This window comes from Hyperoodon ampullatus, assembly GCF_949752795.1.
Source record: "Hyperoodon ampullatus genome assembly, chromosome: 3".
Taxonomy (NCBI): Eukaryota; Metazoa; Chordata; class Mammalia; order Artiodactyla; family Ziphiidae; genus Hyperoodon; species Hyperoodon ampullatus.
In genome coordinates, this window is record NC_136916.1 from 53,470,218 (window position 1) to 53,496,137 (window position 25,920).

Genomic DNA, 25,920 nt, shown 5'->3' on the forward strand with positions numbered 1-25,920 from the left:
TTTATTTGTTATAACATCATTCTTTGGAGCATAACCTTTGAATTAAACACTTAAGAAACTACTTATTGCATTTAAAAATAATAACCCCAAATTTGCATGTATTTGTGTTTATTGCATATATTATTTGTAACTGCTGCTGTTACCATGTACTTAGGCATGAGCTTCTTTTTAATTTTTCAGTTAAATAGTTTAACATACTCCATTATAAATGCCTAAGTAATAATCAGGAATACGGGGTATAATTAGTATGTCTATGTTAGTACAAGATGTACACTATATGATACCTGTATGTACATAGGTTTTCATGTGACAAGTCAGCATAGTTTACAAATTAAATGTATTATAAGTTAATTCTTTTTGTTTGTAGTTGTGTAGTAGGCTAACGTTAACTTTTATTAGAATCATTACTGTATCTTGGTTATTCTGTATAGAGGCAAGTTATAGGAATTGGAGTCTTAATTTTAAGTCTTACCCTGGCTCATTAATTTAGTATTTTGGGCAAGTCCATTTGATCATTTAATCACTCATTCCACAAATAATTAAGTATTTTTATTTAACAGCCCAGTTAATGTTTATATGTTCCACTCATAGCAGGGAATAAAGACAAACAGCTGATTACAACAAAGTGTGATAAATACTATGATGAGGAAGAGCCATGAGTGCACAAAAAAGCTGTAACCCCCTCGGGTGGTATTGTACTTCTCCTTTGGAGTACTTACCACATTTGGAATTAATTGATCAACTGTGTAGTTATTTGTTTATGTCTTTCTCCCCAGCTGGATGCTCAGCCATATAAGTGCAAGGACTGTCTGTCTTGTTCACTGCAGTATCCCCAGCACCTTGTGGAGTTCTTTGTTTCTAGATGAACTCATAAATATTTATTGAAAAAAAATGAAAGGCAGGGCTTCCCTGGTGGCGCAGTGGTTGAGAGTCCGCCTGCCGATGCAGGGGACACGGGTTCGTGCCCCGGTCCGGGAAGATCCCACATGCCGCAGAGCAGCTGGGCCCGTGAGCCATGGCCGCTGAGCCTGCGCGTCCAGAGCCTGTGCTCCGCAACGGGAGAGGCCACAGCAGTGAGAGGCCCGCGTACTGCAAAAAAAAAAAAAAAAAAGAAAAAGAAAGGCAATGCTTATGGAGGAAGAGCTATCTGAGTAGAGATTTAAAGGATGAATGGTAGGTGGCAGGCAAAGCAAGGTGGTTGTCAGGGAAGAATGTTGCAGGTAGAGGGAAGCAGTCTTCCTTGTAGTCCTGGAGGTTAGAAAGACATTGTTCACGGGGCACAGGAAATATTGGACTTCCATCTAACCCCTCAATTTCCTCATCTTTCAGCAGAGGCAAAAATAATACCTAGCTCAAGGTCGTAGAGAATGAAATGAAATTAGAGAGTATATATTTAAGTGCTCTATAAACTGTAAAATAGCCCAGGGGTAGAGAATTTGGTTCTCGAAATGAAGAATAGAATTTGGAGAAAGGATAATTTCTCTAATTTATGTGGTATCTGGATTTATCACTCTGAATTGCCTCCCTTATGCTTTAGAAGAAAAATGTCTTTAGTACTCAGTAAGGATAGCTGATATTTTATTTTTAAAACTTCCCCAAACCATTCATTTGTATTGGGTTGGCCAAAAAGTTCGCTCGGTTAATGAATACATTGTTCAATGAAGTTCTTGGTGAAAATGAAAAATGTGCCTTTTATTTTTACTTGAAACTGAATGAACTCTTTGGCTAACCCAGTATTTTATTTTCTTAGCAGTGCTCTTATCTAGGTAAGGTTTTCAACTTTTCAGCCACTAAACCTTTTACTAGGAGAAATCAGTATGGGTCAGATCACATGTAGAGTATCGTGTTCAGTTCTGAGCATTGTGATTTAATAGGAATACTGAAGAACTAAAGTTGGTATAGAAGAACATCGTTAGTATGGTGAAAGATCTACAAGCTGTATGATTGAAGGGAAGAGGAATATTGAGCTTGAAGAAAAATAAAAGTAAGGGGAATGTGGGAGATTTCATTTTTGTCCAAATTTGTCATTCTCCTGTAATAGAAGTATACATCCACACCCTTGCATTGACCTCATGCTGACTAGAACGTACTTCCCTACCCCTGACTTTGAGCTCAGCCCTGTGACACGAATTGGCCAAATAGTGAACGTAAGTCACTAATTGGATGTAAGTGGATGTAAGTCAGAGACATAAAAAGCACTTGCATGGTTGGTTCTGCCCTCTTGGGCTCTGATTATGTGCCAGAGAACATGCCCCCATAGTTAATGCCCCCTTAGCCTGGACCACAGAATGAACAAGTATAGAGCAGACCTGGGCCCAACCTGAAATGACAAGGCAAACCCAGCTGTACCAGCAGCCTGTAGCAGAGCTGTCCAGCTGACCCCAGCCTCACTTAATCAGCCAAAGCACAGTCAACCTCTAGACCAGTGAGCATGAGAATAAATCCTTGTTGTTGTAACCCAGTGAGTTTTTTTCATTCATTCATTTTTTTCCCATAGTATTTTAAGTATTGATATAATTTCTATAATACAATGTGGCAATTTGTTAAATGTTTAAACTTTTAAGTGAAAGCACTTTTCATGCAAGACTGTCTCAAATAGCTACCAATTCCAGAGAGGTAGAGAAACTATAGCATTGTTAATGATACAGAGAAAATGATCTGCAATAGAGCTTAATCTGCAATTCTTATCCTTTTCTGAATTTGTTAGAATCTTAATTTCTTATAATTATCACAACTGTCACTGCTTATGACACAAGGATGCTCCATATACTGTAATGTGTCATTGGTTTTGTCACCAAATATATATTTTCATTACATCAGTAGTGTAATAGTCTTTCCTTCAAGCTTCTCAAATAACTGAGAATGGAAAATTATACTTTTGGAATGTCTTTTCCCCAAACCTTGGCCTGTTACAGGCTCTAGTAGCCTATGATACATTATCAAGTGTGCAGAGCCCAGGTAGCCATCTTTAGGCAGAGTGCAAACAGGCAGCTCATTGAATTGCTTCACAGAGTGACTGAAAGAATGACACAGGCTGTGGCTCTTCCACATGTGTTCTAGGTCACCTTCTGTGACACTGACATCTCTTTGCTCACATGGCTGGGTGGAGAGCCCCTGCTGACCCCTTTGCAGTTCAGGCAGCCTAATGCCTTGTGCTTCTCTCTCCCTTCAGGCCTTGTGTCGTCTTCACATGTAAATTGGTCCTTATTTTCTTCATCCACTGCTGCCTTTAATTTTTGGTGGTTTCTTTTGTGTGTGTGTGTGTGTGTGTGCGTGTGTTTTCAGTGAATCTTACAGAGATTTTTTCCATAGTGTGATGAACAGGATAGTACCCTATAAAGATGATTTGCATTGGGAAAAGGTAATATTTTTTGAATACCATTCAGCATAGTATCTTCCTTCATTTAGCCCCATAGGAATATATGTTTACTCACTATACCCAATATTTATAATTTGAAAGGAGAAAAAAAATCCTGTCTTCAACTTTATTGATGAGCCTAGCCTTGCTCAGCAACCTCAGCTTGATCCTCTGCAGCTCCATAGCTGTGCTAGGAGGATGTGCTGGAGTCCCGGCATTTACTGAGTTGCTCCATGCGCGCTTCTCACCAAGGATGCTCGTCACTACTGGGGCCGCTCGTACCAGCTCACTCTTCTACCTCCCCTCAGCTCTGCTAAAGAGAATCACAGTGTGCACGTCAGTGCTGCTGCATTGCACAATTTCTGGGGGAATCATTCACATTGTAACATGTTTCATTGGTGTACTCTGAGGTTTTCCAACACTATTCCTGGAGCAGGTTTTAACTAAATTTCCCAAAACCACTTTTCTTACATGCATAGAAATTTGGAAATCTTCATGGTTCTATGAAGGGATTAATCAAGCTTGAGGTTTATTTTAAGGCAGCGGTCCCCAACCTTTTTGGCACCAGGGACCGGTTTCAATCTTGAGAATGAAGTGCCTTGTTTCAGATGGTAGGCTGCTTTTCCATCTCTCAGGAGACTTTCTCCTTACATTCAGTGGAACAGTGATTGCAATACTGCTGATTTACCAGCATTTCTGGAGGACAGAAGGCATGGATGGCATCTTTAAAGCGGGGTATCTCTGTGGTCTCCCTCATCTCAGTTGAAGCACTTCCATCCTTCCTGTTGCTCAGGCCCAAAACCTTGGGAGTAATTCCTGATTCTTCTGTTTTTCTCGTTACTCACATCTAATCCAACTGCAAATCTTACCTCCCACTTCCATTTAAATCTCCATCCAAGTTCTTATGGGCTACCTTTTGCTTTATATATGGAGTCAGGCATGGATGTTTGAGAGACGCTTTGGAGCAAACTTTTAAAGAAAAGGTAAACCTGTTGGTGCTGAAACTACTCCAGGGCAGAGACAGACATGAGAAGGTCCTAGTTAATTTCGTGAAGTCTGTGAAGCATTAATACAAAGTAATAGAATCCTGAGAGCCCACACTCACTGAATTAGGGAATTGCACCCTAGGTTCCTGTGAGCACTGCCTTAGACCCCATGCTCCCAATGGCAGCTCTGGCCAGTGAGTTTGGCTTGGTTTGTTATGCAGCATTTTTGTGATAATAATTGACCTATAGAGAGAGTTTCAAGTATTTCTTAATGTGCCACTATGGAAAAAAAGAGTTGACTTTTGCTTCTTCAAAGGGCCTTCCTAGGCTTAATAATCAGGAGCTGGAGCAGGGTTCTCAACCTCGTTACTGTTGACTTTTGGGGTTCTTTTTTCGGGGGGGGATTGTCTTGTGTACTGTAGGGTGTTCAGCAGCGTCCCTGGCTTCTATCCACCAGATGCCAGAAGCAGCCCACCCCCAGTGTGGCAACCAAAAATGTCTACAGATATTGACAAGTGACCTCTGGGGGCAAAATCCCCCCACTTGAGAATCACCGAGTTGAAAGGCCAGATTTGGGTTCGCTTTTAGAGGGAACTTTCCCACAGTGACTGTTTTGATGAAATAAGCTCCTAAACTGGAAGTATTTGAAGTGGACCCTGTGGGATCTGCTTTTTCATTGCACAGGGGACTAGATCAGCAACTTCTAAGGGGCTTCCCAACACTGACTCTCCACACTGATGGGCTAATTGGGGGAGAGAATTTCATCATTCTTCACCATCTGCTAGGGGGACTGTAAATGTAACATTGCTTCCTTGGCAGTCTGTTCAGCTCATGAACATCCTTCAGGAGCATTTTCATAAATCTGAAATGATATTTTGTATCATTATATTTGTTTATATTCAGATTGCTTTCAGGACATTTTCTTTTTGATCTGGTTGGTATGAAGGGACAGTACTATGCCTTTCTTATGGCTGTGTCATATGAGATGGTTTTCAAAATGTCTTATGTTATCTGGAGAATGTTACTTGCTTAGTAATATATGTACATCTACATTACAATAAACTAGGTCACAGAATCCTGTTACATTTTTTAAAGCAAAAATGTAAAGTTAAATCTTTATTGCAGGAAAGGCATTTTCAAAAACACTTGTTTAGTTCTGGGTCCTGAATTGGGCTAGGTCATTGGAGATCTCTCCAGAATCTGGTGAGTTTCTGCAACCAAGAGGGATGGAGGAGAGTCTGTCACTTCGCAGAGCCTTGAAGTCCCAGACCCTTCTCTTCCTCGGAAAAAGCATCCAGAAGCCCTTTGGTAATCACATCCTATCTCTGGGCAGCTGAGGCTAAGCCTTGGCTTTGGGAAGTCCTCCTCTGTCGTTGCCACCATCCAGCAGCAGGCCTTGGAGCTCTCTGGCCTGGTTATAGAGATGCTCTGAAGTTGTCAGGGGAAGCCAGATGACAGCAGTTTCCATGCTGGCTGGATCCAGTATTAGGATCTATAGCTATATTAGGCCATTGTCTTTGCAAGAACAGAAAAGTAGATATCAGGAATGAGGGAGAGAGGGACAAGCGTGAAAATGAAGATATTTATGAATCTGTGTGCTAGTGTTTGGGCTATGTTCAGGAAAGGATTAAAGAGCCAAATAGTAAATGTAGCATCTTAAAGATAACACTGAAACATTTTGCTTAGAAGTAGGTTGGATTGAAACATTCTCTACCAAGAGAATGTGTAAAAGATTATTAGAAAAGGAAGTCCATTAGCAAAGTATTGAAATATAATTTCACAAACAGATGTAAAATACTTGTTAGAACTCTTCAGCTTTCTGATTAATGTTCCAAAACATTAAAATTATGGGAGCTCTTTTTATTAATCTGGACGATAAAAGGATATAATTTTGATATTCTCATGGTTAACTCAGAAAAGTGTTTTTGTTTTTTTCTACTTTTAAGAATATTAGAACAAAGCAATGGGAATTCCCTGGTGGTCCAGTGGTTAGCACTCCGCGCTTCCACTGCAGGGCACATGGGTTCGATCCCTTGTTGGGGAACTGAGATCCAGCATGCTGCATAGTGTGGCCAAAAAAATAAAAATAAAAAAGAACAAAGCATATTTTAGGGTTAAACTCACTGAAGGACTTTGAGAATTTTATATATTTAGGAACATGACATGAGAAAGGTTTAGTAATTGAAAGATAGTACCCTAGAGATACTATTAACAAATCTTCATTTCTAGCTGCAGTTAATTCCATTTATTAGAGAGAAGTTTCAAAATAGTATGTGTGTAGCTCTAGCTACATGTATGTGACAGAATAGTTTAGATATCCAGGGCTCAGTTTCTGTTGGACCTCTAACCAGTTGCAGAGGAAACAAACAATAAATCCCAGTAATCTAAATAGCACATTGTAATAGTAAAGACTTACGACTATAGAAGCTAGCCAGAAAGTAGTGCTAGCTGAATATATAAGCAGTCAAGTAGGAATATACAATGTTTTAATAAATGTCTTGAGAGATCCTTTTTAGATATTGTGTTAATAAAACAGTAAACTGAAACGACGCGCTTCTTTTCTGAAAAGGAAGTTCCATGGGACTGTATTTTGTTCACCGTGATAGCCTTATTGCCTGGCCCATAGTGGGTGCTAATAAATCTTTGTATGGATTAATAAAAGAGGGGAGGAAGAAAGTAAATGTGCGAGTAATACAATGTCAGAGGAAGAAATAATCTATAAGAGTGAACAAGAGTGCATTTTAAAACATAGTCAAGTGCCCAGGAAGCTTGGATGAATGTGGTAATTGCGTGCTGCTTTGCTTCACTTTCCCGCCTGTTAGTACAGACTCACTAAATTCAAGGTCCTGGCTTATGTTCATCTTTGAATCTGGAGACCATAGCACATAGTAGTTGTCATTTATTGAAAAACTGTGGTTTGCAAAGCACTGTTCTTCCCTGCACAGCAACCCAGGGGCATTATTTGCATTTTAGAAATAAAGGAAACAGAAGCTCAGAGGGGTTGGAATAGCTTGCCCAAAGCCGTACCATGGAGCTAGGATTCCAGCTCAGGAGTGTGTGACTCATAGTTCATAGGCATCATCTTCAGGCCAGACTCTCTAGGTTCTCAGTAAATGTGTGTGGAGTGTTTTAAAAAAGAAAGTAGGTATCAGGATGAATTCACCAAGGAGATGGCACTGAGCTAGATGTTAAATAAAAGTAAGATTTGGATGGAGTGAAATGGGTAGGCTGGTGGTGAGGTGTACAGCATTCAGGCAAAAGGGGTAATCAGTTAAAAAACAAAAAGTGAAAGCATAGAGGCATAGACAGAGTATAAGTAAGAGTTCTGGTTTTCTTCCATGTAGGATATGTTTGAAGATTAGTAAAGGATAGTAATTTGGGTCTAGGTTGTAGAGGGCCTTCGATGCTAACCTGAGATGCTTGGACTTTACTTTGGAGACAGGGCCAATCCATCAGAGATAATTTTTAGCAGGAAAGAGCCTTGCAAACAGAAATATCCACCTAGAATTTGAAAGAAAGTTGAGGGCTAATGATATCTTGAGAATGTTTGTCTGAAACAGAGTAATGCTCTTTTGGATGAGAATGAACTGAAAAGTCCATAAGTAAGAGCATTTTCCAAGTAGCTGAACTCTAGGACTTGATCACAGGAGGATAATTGGCTGGCTTCAATATATGTGATAATGCATAGAAGAAAGGGCAGATATAGCTGTCAAACAAAAGATAATGCAGGAGGCTGCAAATAAGAAAAGAGTTTATTTGGGGTCTTAAGAATTGCAAGTCAGGGACTTCCCTGGTGGCTCAGTGGTTAAGAATCTGCCTGCCAATGCAGGGGACACGGGTTCGAGCCCTGGTCTGGGAAGATCCCACATGCCATGGAGCAACTAAGCCCGTGCGCCACAACTACTGAGCTTGAGCTCTAGAGCCCGTGAGCCACAACTACTGAGCCCGCATACCACAACTACTGAAGCCCATGCCTAGAGCCTGTGCTCCACAGCAAGAGAAGCCATCGCGATGAGAAGCCCGCACACCACAAGGAAGAGTAGCCCCCGCTCACTGAAACAAGAGAAAGCCCACGCGCAGCAATGAAGACCCAATGCAGCCAATTATAATTAATTAATTAATTAAAAAAAAAAGAATTGCAAGTCAGGAGACAGTTTCGTGTAATCTTGAAAGAGTGTTCCAAGGAAGAAATAGACTCGGGCTTGTAAAGACAATAGGCGATGAGGTTGTTAAAAGTTGCCTGGTGAGAATTGTGATTGACCTAAGTCGGAAAATATTTGTCCTTAAGGAATCACAAGTTGTTTTAGAGTAGGGGTCCAATAAGTGGATAGACTGTCATGAGTTATTTTAGGGTAAAGGTTCAATAAGTGTCTTGAGTTTCTGGCAGGTGTCCTGGATGACTTCATCAGGTCAAAATGTCAGACTCCATCTCGGCTGAGCCATGCCTAAGTTACACTTCCTTAATGGCCACCCGGCTCCATTTGGAGAGTTCTCTTAGCAATACTAACTCCATTTTGATCTTCCTTTCACATAGCTCATGAACAGATGACTCATTAATGATGTCATTTCTTTCTCTTGACATGTAATTGATGTGTAGGCTTTAGAAAAACCTTAGAGTTTGAACATCTGTGTCTATAGATCACAATTTCTACTCTGGTCTTTTTTGTGACATAAAATTAACTCCTGGGTGTTTTCAGTTGTCTCACCTCTACACCATCACATAAACAGGCATCTGTCTTCAGGGAAACTGACCTTTGAGGGATCATCAATGGAATTAAAATGCATCGTTTTAGTTTCGTCTACCATTGTCCCAAAGTTTTTTCTCTTTTTTAAAATCCCTCCTCTGCTTTAAAGAATTTACCGGGCTTCCCTGGTGGCGCAGTGGTTGAGAATCTGCCTGCCAATGCAGGGGACACGGGTTCGAGCCCCGGTCTGGGAAGATCCCACATGCCGCAGAGCAACTGGGTCTGTGAGCCACAATTACTGAGCCTGCGCGTCTGGAGCCTGTGCTCTGCAACAAGAGAGGCCGCGATAGTGAGAGGCCCGCGCACCGCAATGAGGAGTGGCCCCCGCTCGCCACAACTAGAGAAAGCCCTCGCACAGAAACGAAGACCCAACACAGCCAAAAATAAAATAAATGAATAAATTAATTAATTGAAAAAAAGAAAAAAAACGAAATTGAATTATGTGTAGCGAGTTAAAAAACAAATGGTTCTGAAGAACCTAGGGGCAGGACAGGAATAAAGACGCAGACGTAAAGAATGGACTTGAGGATATGGGGAGGGGGAAGGGTAAGCTGGGATGAAGTGAGAGAGTGGCGTGGACATATACACACTACCAAATGTAGAATAGATAGCTAGTGGGAAGCAGCCCACTAGTGGGAAGCAGGGAGACCAGCTCATGCTTTGTGTCCACCTAGAGGGGTGGGATAGGGAGGGTGGGAGGGAGACGCAAGAGGGAGGAGATATGGGGACATGTGTATATGTATACCTGATTCACTTTGTTATAAAGCAGAAACTAACACACGATTGTAAAGCAATTATGTTCCAATAAAGATGTTAAAAAAAGAAAGAATCTTGGATAATTACTGCAATTTCTAATATTTTTATCTTCCATTGTTCTTAAAAAATCCAAGGAGAAATTTCACTTTAATGAGAAGCCTTGTTTAAATTGAAGACACTTTTTTAAAAACAATTAATTTATTTATTTATGGCTGTGTTGGGTCTTTGTTTCTGTGCGAGGGTTTTCTCTAGTTGTGGCAAGTGGGGGCCCCTCTTCATCGCGATGCGCGGGCCTCTCACTATCGCGGCCTCTCTTGTTGCGGAGCACGGGCTCCAGATGCGCAGGCTCAGTAATTGTGGCTCATGGGCCCAGTTGCTCTGCGGCATGTGGGATCTTCCCAAACCAGGGCTTGAACCCGTGTCCCCTGCATTGGCAGGCAGATTCTCAACCACTGCGCCACCAGGGAAGCCCAAAGACACTTCTTTTAATTGAGAAAAGTTTCTCAGGGACCTCCCTGGCAGTCCGTTGGTTAAGACTTCGAGTTTCCAATGTGGGGTTGGGGGTGTGCTGGTTTGATCCCTGGTCAGGGAACTAAGATCCCACATGCTGTGTGGCGTGGTGTCGGGGGAGGGTGGGAGTTTCGCAATTAGTGCAGAAGGCTAATTTGGAGAAAAGCTGATTAGATATCACAGTAGTTTTATTGCATTCCTAAGAGAAACTCCTTGAAAGCCAGATCCAAGTTGACTTTTTTTTTTTTTTTTTTTGAGGTATGCAGCCCTCTCACTGTTGTGGCCTCTCACGCTGCGGAGCACAGGCTCCAGACCCGCAGGCCCAGCGGCCACGGCTCACGGGCCCAGCCGCTCCGCGGCATGTGGGATCCTCCCAGACCGGGGCACGAACCCGTGTCCCCTGCATCGGCAGGTGGACCCCCAACCACTGCGCCACCAGGGAAGCCCCCAAGTTGACTTTTTGTTTCACAAGTTCACGTTCTAGATGAGAAGCTGCTTCAGAGTTGGCCCCCTGGTTCAGGAATGTTGCTCTCACAGTTACTATTCAAGCAAATATGTGTCAGGGTCCCGCTTCTGTCAGATAGGGTTGAACCCTCAGAGTAGTGTGGGGTACCCCAAGAGCGTTGTCCCAGGACTAGGTGTTTAGTGGGCTTTGGGGTTTGTTGTCCTGTGACTGGGCACTAATGGTTGCCTGTCTTTCAGCTTTCATGACTCTGGTGATCATATTGCTGCACACGTTCTGGGGCATTGTGTTTTTTGATGGCTGTGAGAAGAAAAAGTGGTACACCCTGCTTGTAGTTCTTCTGATCCATCTACTGGTGTCAGCCCTGGTGAGTATTGCTACTGTGCTCAAACTGGTTTTTGGAGCTCAAGTCTGCATATCTAAAGTGGTAGATTCCACTCTGAATGAAATACATGCTCATAGGAAAATGAGGAAATTCAGAAAAGTCATTTAAAAGAAAGAAGTGAATGAATGATAGATAAATCATCTCTTACCATAGAAAGATAACTATTAATTTGTTGGTTGGTCTCATAAAAGTTTTTTGGGGTTTTTTTTGATATGTGTCTTTCTTTTAGTGGGTAGAGTCAAACTGAAATAGGCTTGCATTATGCTTATGTTATGTAACACATCTTAAACAATTTCCATGTTATTATAAATCCTTTTAATATTTAAGTTTTAGTGGCTTTAGATCATTACATAAAGTTATAGTTTGCTTAACTGATTGATAACTTGTTTTTCTACTTTTGTTTATTATAATGCTGTCTGGAACAACTTTGTGTGTGAAACTTTTTCAATTCATTGTTTAGATTCCAAGGAATGGATTTTTGAAGTCAAATGGTGTGAATATTTTTAAAGCCCCTGATGCAAATTGCTAAAATACGCTGTACAAGGGTTGTACTATTTTTACGCATTCTGATCAATGTCAAGAGTGCCCATCTTACTCTCTCCTCACTGACGTTATAATGCCAGTTTTCAAAAGTAATTTAAAAAGAATACTTGATGTATTGTTTAAGCACTGTTTAATGCTTTGGTCTTAGTTTAATTGTAATGTGTCATATACTTACATCAGAATTATCCCAGCCACTGCTTTGTCCAGACCTTTATCATTTCTCACCTACAGTATTGAAAAGCTTCCTTCTGATGGTGTCCTGCCTCATGTTTCTCTCCTCTCCATCCATTTAGAGTTCATATCAGGTTTTCTTATACTGGGCTTCTTGTTCTCTGTTCCATCTAAAAAACAATCTTATTGCCTTTCTTACCTAAAACCTTTCAGTCATACAGGATACTAAAGTTACCCTTAATATGACGGCAGCTATGTAAAGTCAAATCTTTTTTTTTAAACTTTTTGATTTTATTTTATATATTTTTTTATACAGCAGGTTCTTATTAGTTATCCTTTATTTTTTTATTTTTTTATTTTTGGCGGTACGCGGGCCTCTCTCCCTGTTGTGGCCTCTCCCATTGCGGAGCACAGGCTCCGGACGCGCAGGCTCAGCGGCCATGGCTCATGGGCCCAGCCATGTGGGATCTTCCCGGACCGGGACACGAACCCGTGTCCCCTGCATCGGCAGGCAGACTCTCAACCACTGCACCACCAGGGAAGCCCTAGTCATCCATTTTATACACATCAGTGTGTACATGTGAACCCCAATCTCCCAGTTCATCACCACCACCCCCGCCTGCCACTGCTTTTCCCCCTTGGTGTGCATACATTTGTTCTCTACATCTGTGTCTCAATTTCTGCCCTGCAAACTGGTTCATCTGTACCATTTTTCTAGGTCCCACATATATGTGTTAATATATTTGTTGTTCTCTTTCTGACTTACTTCACTCTGTATGACAGTCTCTAGTTCCATCCACGTCCCAACAAATGACCCAATTTCGTTCCGTTTTATGGCTGAGTAGTATTCCATTGTATATATGTACCACATCTTCTTTATCCATTCGTCTGTCGATAGGCATTTAGGTTGCTTCCATGTCCTGGCTATTGTAAATAGTGCTGCAGTGAACATTGGGGTGCATGTGTCTTTTTGAATTATGGTTTTCTCAGGGTATATGCCCAGTAGTGAGATTGCTGGATCATATGGTAATTCGATTTTTAGTTTTTTAAGGAACCTCCATACTGTTCTCCATAGTGGCTGTATCAATTTACATTCCCACCAACAGCGCAAGAGGGTTCCCTTTTCTCCACACCCTCTCCAGCATTTATTGTTTGTAGATTTTCTGATGACGCCCATTCTAACTGGTGTGAGGTGGTACCTCATTGTAGTTTTGAATTGCATTTCTCTAATAATTAGTAATGTTGAGCAGCTTTTCATGTGCTTCTTGGCCATCTGTATGTCTTCTTTGGAGAAATGTCTATTTAGGTCTTCTGCCCATTTTTGGATTGGGTTGTTTGTTTTTTTAATACTGAGCTGCATGAGCTGTTTATATATTTTGGAGATTAATCCTTTGTCTGTTGATTCGCTTGCAAGTATTTTCTCCCATTTTGAGGATTGTCTTTTCGTCTTGTTTATGGTTTCTTTTGCTGTGAAAATGCTTTTATGTTTCATTAGGTCCCATTTGTTGATTTTTCTTTTTATTTCCGTTCCTCTAGGAGATGGATCAGAAAAGGTCTTGCTGTGATTTATGTCAAAGAGTGTTCTTCCTATGTTTTCCTCTAAGAGTTTTATAGTGTCTGGTCTTACATTTAGGTCTCTAATCCATTTTGAGTTTATTTTTGTGTATGGTGTTAAGGAGTGTTCTAATTTCATTCTTTTACATGTAACTGTCCAGTTTTCCCAGCACCACTTACTGAGGAGACTGTCTTTTCTCCATTGTATATCCTTGCCTCCTTTGTCATAGATTAGTTGACCATAGGTGCGTGGGTTTATCTCTGGGCTTTCTATCTTGTTCCATTGATCTCTGTTTCTGTTTTTGTGTCAGTACCATATTGCCTTGATTACTGTAGCTTTGTAATATAGTCTGAAGTCAGGAAGTCTGATTCCTCCAGCTCCGTTTTTTTCCCTCAAGAGTGCTTTGGCTATTCAGGGTCTTTAGTGTCTCCATACAAATTTTAAGATTTTTTTGTTCTAGCTCTATAAAAAATGCCATTGGTAATTTGATAGGGGTTGAATGGAATCTGTAGATTGCTTTGGGTAGTATAGTCATTTTCACAATATTGATTTTCCAATCCAAGAACATGGTATATCTCTCCATCTGTTTGGATCATCTTTAATTTCTTTCATCAGTGTCTTACAGTTTTCTGCATACAGGTCTTCTGTCTCCCTAGGTAATTTTATTCCTAGGTATTTTATTCTTTTTGTTGCAGTGGTAAGTGGGAGTGTTTCCTTAATTTCTCCTTCAGATTTTTCATCATTAGTGTGTAGGAATGCAAAAGATTTCTGTGCATTAATTTTGTATCCTGCAACTTTATCAAATTTATTGATTAGCTCTAGTAGTTTTCTGGTGGCATCTTTAGGATCTCTATGTATAGTATCATGTCATCTGCAAACAGTGACAGTTTTACTTCTTCTTTTCCAATTTGTATTCCTTTTATTTCTTTTTCTTCTCTGATTGCCGTGGCTAGGACTTCCAAAACTATGTTGAATAATAGTGGTGAGAGTGGACATCCTTGTCTTGCTCCTGATCTTAGAGAAAATGCTTTCAGTTTTTCACCATTGAGAATGATGTTTGCTATGGGGTTCTTGTATATGGCCTTTATGATGTTGAGGTAGGTTCCCTCTGCCCACTTTCTGGAGAGTTTATATCATAAATGGGTGTTGAATTTTGTCAAAAGCTTTTTCTGCATCTGTTGAGTTGATCATATGGTTTTTAATCTTCAGTTTGTTAATATGGTGTATCCCATTGATTGATTTGCATATATAGAAGAATCCTTGCATCCCTGGGATAAATCCCACTTGATCATGGTGTATGATCCTTTTAATGTGATGTTGGATTCTGTTTGCTAGTATTTTCTTGAGGATTTTTGCATCTATATTCATCAGTGATATTGGTCTATAATTTTCTTTTTTTGTAGTATCCTTGTCTGGTTTTGGTATCAGGGTGATGGTGGCCTCATAGAATGAGTTTGGGAGTATTCCTTCCTCTGTAATTTTTTGGAAGAGTTTGAGAAGGATGGGTGTTAGCTTGTCTCTAAATGTTTGATAGAATTCACCTGTGAAGCCATCTGGTCCTGGACTTTTGTTTGTTGGAAGATTTTTTTTTTTTTTTTTGCGGTACGCGGGCCTCTCACTGTTGTGGCCTCTCCCGTTGTGGAGCACAGGCTCCTGACGCGCAGGCTCAGCGGCCATGGCTCACGGGCCCAGCCACTCCGCGGCATGTGGGACCTTCCCGGACTGGGGCACGAACCTGTGTCCCCTGCATCTGCAGGCGGACCCTCAACCACTGCGCCACCAGGGAAGCCCTGTTGGAAGATTTTTAATCACAGTTTCAATTTCATTATTTGTGACTGGTTTGTTCATATTTTCTATTTCTTCCTGGTCCAGTCTTGGAAGGTTATACCTTTCTAAGAATTTGTCCATTTCTTCCAGGTTGTCCATTTTATTGGCATTGGCATAGAGTTGCTTGTAGTAGTCTCTTAGGATGCTTTGTATTTCTGTGGTGTCTGTTGTAACTTCTCCTTTTTCATTTCCTATTTTATTGATTTGAGTCCTCTCCCTCTTTTTCTTGATGAGTCTGGCTAATGGTTTATCATTTTTGTTTATCTTCTCAAAGAACCAGCTTTTAGTTTTATTGATCTTTGCTATTGTTTTCTTTGTTTCTGTTTCATTTATTTCTACTATGATCTTTATGATTTCTTTCCTTCTGCTAACTTTGGGTCTTGTTTGTTCTTCTTTCTCTAGTTCCTTTAGGTGTAAGTTTAGATTGTTTATTTGAGATTTTTCTTGTTTCTTGAGGTAGGCTTGTATAGCTATAAACTTCCCTCTTAGAACTGCTTTTGCTTCATCCCATAGGTTTGGGACCGTCGTGTTTTCATTGTCATTTGTCTCTAGGTATTTTTTGATTTCCTCTTTGATTTCTTCAGTGATCTCTTGGTTATTTAGTAACGTATTGTATAGCCTCCATGTGTTTGTGTTTTTTACGTTTTTTCCCCTGTAATTGATTTCTAATGTCATAGCGTTATGATTAGAAAAGATGCTTAATATGATTTCAATTTTCTTAAATTGACTGAGGCTTGATTTGTGACCCAAGATGTGATCTATCCTGGAGAATGTTCTGTGTGCACTTGAGAAGAAAGTGTAATCTGCTCTTTTTGCATGGAATGTCCTATAAATATCAATTAAATCTATCTGGTCTGTTGTGTCATTTAAAGCGTCTGTTTCCTTATTTATTTTCATTTTGGATGATCTGTCCATTGGTGTAAGTGAGGTGTTAAAGTCCCCCACTCTTATTGTGTTACTGTCGATTTCCTCTTTTATAGCTGTTAGCAGTTGGCCTTATGCATTGAGGTACTCCTGTGTTGGGTGCGTATGTATTTATAATTGTTATATCTTCTTCTTGGATTGATCCCTTGATCATTATGTAGTGTCTTTCCTTGTCTCTTGTAACATTCTTTATTTTAAAGTCTATTTTATCTGATGTGAGTATTGCTACTCCAGCTTTTTTTGATTTCCATTTGCATGGAATATGTTTTTCCATCCCCTCACTTTCAGTCTGTACGTGTCCCTAGGTCTGAAGTGCGTCTCTTGTAGACAGCATATAGATGGGTCTTGTTTTTGTATCCATTCAGCCAGTCTGTGTCTTTTGGTTGGAGCATTTAATCCATTCACGTTTAAGGTAATTATCGATATGTATGTTCCTATGACCATTTTCTTAATTGTTTTGGGTTTGTTTTTGTAGGTCCTTTTTTTCTCTTGTGTTTCCCACTTAGAGAAGTTCCTTTAGCATTTGTGGTAGAGCTGGTTTGGTGGTGCTGAATTCTCTTAGCTCTTGCTTGTCTGTAAAGCTTTTGATTTTTCCATCGAATCTGAATGAGATCCTTGCTGAGTAACGTAATCTTGGTTGTAGTTTCTTCCCTTTCATCACTTTAAGTATATCATGCCACTCCCTTCTGCTTTGTAGAGTTTCTGCTGAGAAATCATCTGTTAACCTTATGGGAGTTCCCTTGTATGTTATTTGTTGTTTTTCCCTTGCTGCTTTCAATAATTTTTCTTTGTGTTTAATTTTTGCCAGTTTGATTACTATGTGTCTTGGTGTGTTTCTCCTTGGGTGTATCCTGTATGGGACTCTCTGCGCCTCCTGGACTTGGGTGACTATTTCCTTTCCCATGTTAGTTAAGTTTTCGAGTGTAATCTCTTCACATATTTTCTCGGGCCCTTTCTCTCTCTCTTTTCCTTCTGGGACCCCTCTAATGTGAATGTTGTTGTGTTTAATGTTGTCCCAGAGGTCTCTTAGGCTGTTTTCATTTCTTTTCATTCTTTTTTCTGTTCTGCAGCAGTGAATTCCACCATTCTGTCTTCCAGGTCACTTATGCATTCTTCTGCCTCAGTTATTCTGCTATTGATTCCTTCTAGTGTATTTTTCATTTCAGTTATTGTATTGTTCATCTCTGTTTGTTTGTTCTTTAATTCTTCTAGGTCTCTGTTAAACATTTCTTGCATCGGTCTCGGTCTTTGCCTCCATTCTTTTTCCAAGGTCCTGGATCATCTTCTCTATCATTATTCTGAGTTCTTTTTCTGGAAAGTTGCCTATCTCCATTTCATTTAGTTGTTTTTCTGGAGTTTTATCTTGTTCCTTCATCTGGTACATAGCCCTCTGCCTTTTCATCTTGTCTATCTTTCTGTGAATGTGGTTTTTTTTTCCACAGGCTTCAGGATTGTAGTTCTTCTTGCTTCTACTGTCTGCCCTCTGGTGGAGATGGCTATCTAAGAGGCTTGTGCAAGTTTCCTGATGAGAGGGACTGGTGGTGGATAGAGCTGACTGTTGCTCTGGTGGGCAGAGCTCAACTTTAGTCTGCTTGACTGCTGATGGGTGGGGCTGGGTTCCCTCCCTGTTGGTTGTTTGGCCTGAGGCAACCCAACACAAGCCTAGCTGGCTTTTTGGTGGGGCTAATGTCGGACTCTGGGAGAGCTCACGCCAAGGAGTACTTCCTGGAATTTCTGCTGCCAGTGTCCTTGTCCCCATGGTGAGCCACAGCCACCCCCTGCCTCTGCAGCAGACCCTCCAATACTAGCAGGTAGGTCTGGTTCAGTCTTCCCTGTGGTCACTGCTCCTTCCCCTGGGTCTCGATGTGCACACTACTTTGTGTGTGCCCTCCAAGAGTGGAGTCTCTGATTCCCCCAGTCCTGTCGAAGTCCTGCAGTCAAATCCCACTAGCTTTCAAAGTCCGATTCTCTGGGAATTCCTCCTCCCGTTGCTGCACCCCCAGGTTGGGAAGCCTGACGTCGGTCTCAGAACCTTCACTCCAGTGGGTGGACTTCCGTGGTATAAGTGTTCTCCAGTCTGTGAGTCATCCACCCAGCAATTATGGGATTTATTTTACTGTGATTGCGCCCCTCCTACCGTCTCATTGTAGCTTCTCCTTTGTCTTTGGATGTGGGGTATCTTTTTTGGTGAGTTCCACTGTCCTCCTGTCGATGATTGTCCAGCAGCTAGTTGTGATTCTGGTGTTCTCGCAAGAGGGCATGAGAGCATGTCCTTCTACTCCGCCATCTTGGTTCAGGACCATAAAGTCAAATCTTAATGGAAAAAACACTGGCGAGAGAGTGTGTTAAAATATTAACAGCTGGGCTTCCCTGGTGGCACAGTGGTTGAGAGTCCGCCTGCCGATGCGGGGGATATGGGTTCGTGCCCCTGTCCGGGAAGATCCCACATGCCGCGGAGCGGCTGGGCCCGTGAGCCATGGCTGCTGAGCCTGCGCGTCTGGAGCCTGTGCTCTTCAACGGGAGAGGCCACAACAGTGAGAGGCCCGCGTACCGCAAAAAAATATATATATATATTAACAGCTTTCATTTTTGGGCAGATTCTTTTATTCTTTATGGTTTTTGGCATGTTCCAAATTTTCTACTATGTACACTTTAATAAACAGAAAGGAAGTTGCAAGAAAAAGAAAATATCCTTCTTATGGATCCAGTTGGCCATTTATTCACTTGACAAATAGCTTTCTATGTTCCAGGCACTGTTCTAGGCAAACAAAACAATTTAGGGCTTCCCTGGTGGCGCAGTGGTTGAGAGTCTGCCTGCCGATGCAGGGGACACGGGTTCGTGCCCCGGTCTGGGAAGATCCCACATGCCGTGGAGCGGCTGGGCCCGTGAGCCATGGCTGCTGAGCCTGTGCGTCCGGAGCCTGTGCTCCACAACGGGAGAGGCCACAACAGTGAGAGGCCCGCATACCGCAAAAAAAAAAAAAAAATTTAGTGAAAAAAACAAAGACCCTGCCTTTACCATCTAGTGGAGAGAGATGCAGTAAGCAATAGACATAATAAAAAGTTTTATAGTATATTAGAAATTGATAGGTGCTATGGGAAAAAAGGGAAAGTAGAGCAGGTTAAAAGGGTTCCAGATTGTGTGGGCTGGGGATGTTGAATTTTTGAACTATGTAGTCAAAAGTAGGCTTCATTGTGAAGGTGACATTTGAACAAAAAAGTCAAGGTGGCCATGTGGCTGCCTGGAGAAAGAGCATCCAAGATTAAAACAGCTAGTGGCAAAGTCCTAAGACTAAGGAACATGCTTGGCATGTTTATGGAAGTGAGGGTGGCCAGAACCAGTGCGCCTGGGTAAGTTAGTAGCAGATACTGTCACAGATTTGAAGTTGGGGATGGAAGTAGAGGTTGGAAATGAGAACCACATCTAGATAATGCAAGATTTGAGCTTTTTACTCTCAGTGAAATGGGAGTCATTGTAGGGTGTTGAGTACAGGGACATGACTTGAATCACGTTTTAAAAGGATCATTTTGACTGCTGTGTTCAGAGTAGACTGTAATGGGGGAAGAGATTACAGTCATCAAGAGAAGGATGGTGACAACTTGGGTGAGATAGCAGTGGAAATAATGAGAAATGTTCAGTTTCAGGACATATTTTTGAAAGTAGAGCCAACAGTATTTCCTGACAGACTGGATAAGGCAAGGGAGAGAAGAAGAGGAGCCAAGGATGTCTTCAAAGTTTTTGGCCTGGATAACTAGAAGGATGGACTTGCCATCAGCTGGGATGGCGAAGCTTGTGAGGGAGATCAGGAGTTCTCTTTGGGCACGTTACCTTGGGGGCGCCTATTGGACATTGAAGTGGAGAAGTCAGTTAGGCAGTTGGATGAAAAAGTCTGGAGTTTGGGAGAGAAATCCAGGCTCGAAGAGATGATTACAAGAAGTGAGTATAAGCAGACAAGAGAATCGGCCCAAGGAGTAAGGCCTGGGGCATTTCAGCCTTGAGGTTGGGGCAAGAAGAGGAGCCAGCAAAGGAGACTGGGAAGGAGCAACTTAGTGAAGTAGCGGAGCCCCAGGAGCCAGGTGTCCTGAAGCCAGGTGTACTGGGGAGGAGAAGAGCTGTAGCAGAGGCCAGTGGAGTAAAACGCAGACTTCTTTGTTTGACGTAAGCCTCTTACTGATTTTACTGGTGCACACCTTACCTCTTGCTGCTCCCCATGGTTCACACCGTACCCTCCATCTAAATTGATCCAGTGTGGCTCCCCAGCAGGGAGTGCCTTTGTTCGTGCTGGTTTATCTGCAATGACTGCTAACCTAGGTCAGTTTGGAAAACTCCTGAGCGTTTCACCTGAGGCCTCCCTGGAAAAGGGGCACATTTCTGACTCAGCACTATCACTAGCCCTTATTTATAGCTGTGTTATAACCCCCCTCCCCAGCCAGCATTATTTTATTTGATACAATTTTTACATCTACCTCTCTAATTAGAGTTTGATCATCAGTGATGGGACCTTATCTTGTCACTCTTTGTATCCTGAATCCAAGGGCATGTGCAGGCAGGGTGAGGGTGAGGACGGTGAGGTGCCTTGGAGGCACTCCCCCTGCTACCCCTGCTGGGCAGAGGTGACAGACTGACCCAGTCAGAGCCTCTTGTTTGTTAAGAAGAACCCATCTCCCCACCTTACCCTGGCCCAGCACAGGAAGTATCCTTTCTTCTATCAAAGGCCAGTCAAAAAAAAAAAAAAAAAAAGGCCAGTCAGTCCCTCCACTTGGGCTTCAGACCTAATTCCTTCCTACTTAAGGACTTTACTCCTTTGACTGTGCCCTCTCTCCTACATCACCAGCCTATCCCTTTCTTCACCAGCATATAGACATATCTGAAATAAAACTCTTCATTATTGCCTGTTCTCCTTCGAGCTATGACTTTTTTTTCTGGTTCCCATCGCAGCAAAATTTCTCAAAGCGTTATCTCCGCAAACTCTGTCTCTGCTTCTTTCATGCTTCTAGCGCATTTTGCCTTCTGTCCAACCACGCTTCTAAGACTGCTTTATTTTTTTTATACAGCAGGTTCTTATTAAGTCCAAGTCTTTTAAGCTTGGTCTTCCTCAAGTCTTTTTGTATCTCATTAAATAGCACCGCCATTTGCCTAAAGCCAGAAACATGGAAGTCATTCTTGGCCTCTCCCTTTCCCTCACATTCCATCCACCAGCAACTCCCATCACTTCCTATCATCTGCTCTCTCCATCTCTACCACCATTACCCTGGACTAAGTCACCAACCTGTACCCTCCTCATTCAGTGCAGAGTCTTCCTGACTAGTCTCCCTGCTTTCACCATAGCCTCCTTGAATCCATTATCTGCAGTTTAAAAAATCTAAAATCATGGGAATTCCTTGGTGGTCCAGCGGTTAGGACTTGGCGCTTTCACTTCCATGGCCTGGGTTCAATCCCTGGTTGGGGAACTAAGATCCCACAAGTGCAGGGCAGCCAAAAAATAAACAAATAAATAATCTAAAATCATTCACCTCCCCGACCTAAAACCCTTCTGTGCACCTCCACTGCACTGAGGATAAAATTCACCCTCCTCACCAACATGCTGTGTAGCTGGCCCCTGCCTTCCTCTCCTATCTCAGTGCTTACCCTTCCATCCCTACACATCATTTATATCAACTCTCAGGTTCTCAGCTGAAATGAACTCTTTGCCCTCCTTTGGTTCCCTCCCTTGGTCTACACCAGGCTGGCTCCCTCCTCCTCCTGTAAGTCTCAGATTAAATGCTGCTTCCTCAGCGCCTTCCTTGACGCCCCCTAGGTAGATTGCCTTGTTCTTACCTATGCTAGCACATCTCAGTTGTAGTTATTCTGTCCTGGCATTCATCACAATTTGGAATTATTTGTTTCTTCATTCATTACTTGTCTCCCTTACTGGCATATAAGCTCCATTAGGATGGGCACTGTGGTCTGCACTAGTACCTCGCAACATCTCATCAGCAGTTTTTTTTTTTTTTTTTTTTTTTATTATTAGTTTCTGCTTTATAACAAAGTGAATTAGTCATACATATACATCTGTTCCCACATCCCTTCCCTCATGCATCTCCCTCCCTCCCACCCTCCCCATCCCACCCCTCCAGGCGGTCACAGAGCACCGAGCTGATCTCCCTGTGCTCTGTGGCTGCTTCCCACTATCTATCTACCTTACGTTTGGTACTGTATATATGTCCATGCCTCTCTTTCGCTTTGTCACAGCTTACCCTTCCCCCTCCCCATATCCTCAAGTCCATTCTCAAGTAGGTCTGTGTCTTTATTCCCGTTTTACCTCTAGGTTCTTCATGACATTTTTTTTAAAATTCCATATATATGTGTTAGCATACGGTATTTGTCTTTCTCTTTCTGACTTACTTCACTCTGTATGACAGACTCTAGGTCTATGCACCTCATTACAAATAGCTCAGTTTCGTTTCTTTTTATGGCTGAGTAATATTCCATTGTATATATGTGCCACATCTTCTTTATCCATTCATCCGATGATGGACACTTAGGTTGTTTCCAGCTCCGGGCTATTGTGAATAGAGCTGCAATGAACATTTTGGTACATGTCTCTTTTTGAATTATGGTTTTCTCAGGGTATATGCCTAGTAGTGGGATTGCTGGGTCATATGGTAGTTCTATTTTTAGTTTTTTAAGGAACCTCCATACTGTTCTCCATAGTGGCTGTACCAATTCACATTCCCAGCAGCAGTGCAAGAGTGTTCCCTTTTCTCCACACCCTCTCCAGCATTTATTGTTTCTAGATTTCTTGATGATGGCCATTCTGACTGGTGTGAGATGATATCTCATTGTAGTTTTGATTTGCATTTCTCTAATGATTAATGATGTTGAGCATTCTTTCATGTGTTTGTTGGCAGTCTGTATATCTTCTTTGGAGAAATGCCTATTTAAGTCTTCTGCCCATTTTTGGATTGGGTTGTTTGTTTTTTTGCTATTGAGCTGCATGAGCTGTTTATAAATTTTGGAGATTAATCCTTTGTCAGTTGCTTCATTTGCAAATATTTTCTCCCATTCTGAGGGTTGTCTTTTGGTCTTGTTTATGGTTTCCTTTGCTGTGCAAAAGCTTTGAAGTTTCATTAGGTCCCATTTGTTTATCTTTGTTTTTAGTTCCATTTCTCTAGGAGGTGGGTCCAAAAGGATCTTGCTGTGATTTATGTCATAGAGTGTTCTGCCTATGTTTTCCTCTAAGAGTTTGATAGTTTCTGGCCTTACATTTAGGTCTTTAATCCATTTTGAGCTTATTTTTGTGTATGGTGTTAGGGAATGATCTAATCTCATACTTTTACATGTCCCTGTCCAGTTTTCCCAGCACCACTTATTGAAGAGGCTGTCCTTTCTCCACTGTACGTTCCTGCCTCCTTTATCAAAGATAAGTTGGCCATATGTGCGTGGGTTTATCTCTGGGCTTTCTATCCTGATCCACTGATCTATCTTTCTGTTTTTATGCCAGTACCACACTGTCTTAATTACTGTAGCTTTGTAGTATAGTCTGAAGTCAGGGAGCCTGATTCCTCCAGCTCCATTTTTCGTTCTCAAGATTGCTTTGGCTATTCGGGGTCTTTTGTTTTTCCAAACAAATTTTGAAATTTTTTGTTCTAGTTCTGTGAAAAATGCCAGTGGTAGTTTGATAGGGATTGCATTGAATCTGTAGATTGCTTTGGGTAGTAGAGTCATTTTCACAATATTGATTCTTCCAATCCAGGAGCATGGTATATCTCTCCATCTATTTGTATCATCTTTAATTTCTTTCATCAGTGTCTTATAATTTTCTGCATACAGGTCTTTTGTCTCCTTAGGTAGGTTTATTCCTAGATATTTTATTCTTTTTGTTGCAATGGTAAATGGGAGTGTTTTCTTGATTTCATTTTCAGATTTTTCATCATTAGTGTACAGGAATGCCAGAGATTTCTGTACATTAATTTTGTATCCTGCTACTTTACCAAATTCATTGATTAGCTCTAGTAGTTTTTCGGTAGCATCTTTAGGATTCTCTATGTATAGTATCATGTCATCTGCAAACAGTGACAGCTTTACTTCTTCTTTTCCAATTTGGATTCCTTTTATTTCCTTTTCTTCTCTGATTGCTGTGGCTAAAACTTCCAAAACTAGGTTGAATAAGAGTGGTGAGAGTGGGCAGCCTTGTCTTGTTCCTGATCTTAGTGGAAATGGTTTCAGTTTTTCACCATTGAGGACAATGTTGGCTGTGGGTTTGTCATATATGGCCTTTATTATGTTGAGGAAAGTTCCCTCTATGCCTACTTTCTGCAGGGTTTTTATCATAAATGGGTGTTGAATTTTGTCGAAAGCTTTCTCTGCATCTATTGAGATGATCATATGGTTTTTCTCCTTCAACTTGTTAATATGGTGTATCACATTGATTGATTTGCGTATATTGAAGAATCCTTGCATTCCTGGAATAAACCCCACTTGATCATGGTGTATGATCCTTTTAATGTGCTGTTGGATTCTGTTTGCTAGTATTTTGTTGAGGATTTTTGCATCTATGTTCATCAGTGATATTGGCCTGTAGTTTTCTTTCTTTGTGACATCCTTGCCTGGTTTTGGTATCAAGGCGATGGTGGCCTCGTAGAATGAGTTTGGGAGTGTTCCTTCCTCTGATATTGTTTGGAAGAGTTTGAGAAGGATGGGTGTTAGCTCTTCTCTAAATGTTTGATAGAATTCGCCTGTGAAGCCATCTGGTCCTGGGCTTTTGTTTGATGGAAGATTTTTAATCACAGTTTCAATTTCAGTGCTTGTGATTGGTCTATTCATATTTTCTATTTCTTCCTGAGTCAGTCTTGGCAGGTTGTGCATTTCTAAGAATTTGTCCATTTCTTCCAGGTTGTCCATTTTATTGGCATAGAGTTGCTTATAGTAATCTCTCATGATCTTTTGTATTTCTGCAGTGTCAGTTGTTACTTCTCCTTTTTCATTTCTAATTCTATTGATTTGAGTCTTCTCCCTTCTTTTCTTGATGAGTCTGGCTAATGGTTTGTCAATTTTGTTTATCTTCTCAAAGAACCAGCTTTTAGTTTGGTTTATCGTTTCCTTCATTTCTTTTTCATTTATTTCTGATCTGATCTTTATGATTTCTTTCCTTCTGCTAACTTTGGGGGTTTTTTGTTCTTCTTTCTCTAATTGCTTTAGGTGCAGGGTCAGGTTGTTTACTCGAAATGTTTCCTGTTTCTTAAGGTGGGATTGTATTGCTATAAACTTCCCCCTTAGAACTGCTTTTGCTGCGTCCCATAGGTTTTGGGTCGTCGTGTCTCCATTGTCATTTGTTTCTAGGTATTTTTTAATTTCCTCTTTGATTTCTTCAGTGATCACTTCGTTATTGAGTAGTGTATTGTTTAGCCTCCATGTGTTTGCATTTTTTACAGATCTTTTCCTGTAATTGATGTCTAGTCTCATAGCATTGTGGTCGGAAAAGATACTTGATACAATTTCAATTTTCTTAAATTTACCAAGGCTTGATTTGTGACCCAAGATATGATCTATCCTGGAGAATGTTCCATGAGCACTTGAGAAAAATGTGTATTCTGTTGTTTTTGGATGGAATGTCCTATAAATATCAACTAAGTCCATCTTGTTTAATGTATCATTTAAAGCTTGTGTTTCCTTATTTATTTTCATTTTGGATGATCTGTCCATTGGTGAAAGTGG

General features: G+C 41.2%; 1 protein-coding gene across 2 annotated transcripts in view; it reads left to right on the forward strand.

Moving 5' to 3' along the window:
• Positions 1 to 25,920, forward strand: part of APH1B (aph-1 homolog B, gamma-secretase subunit) — a gene marked incomplete at both ends in the record, with an annotated part of 41,527 nt that overhangs the window by 10,046 nt on the left and 5,561 nt on the right. For both annotated transcript variants that reach the window (XM_079699941.1, XM_079699942.1), the window contains one exon: positions 11,058 to 11,185. In XM_079699941.1, coding sequence (XP_079556067.1) covers positions 11,058 to 11,185 — 128 coding nt within the window. The remainder of the gene's footprint in view (positions 1 to 11,057; positions 11,186 to 25,920) is intronic.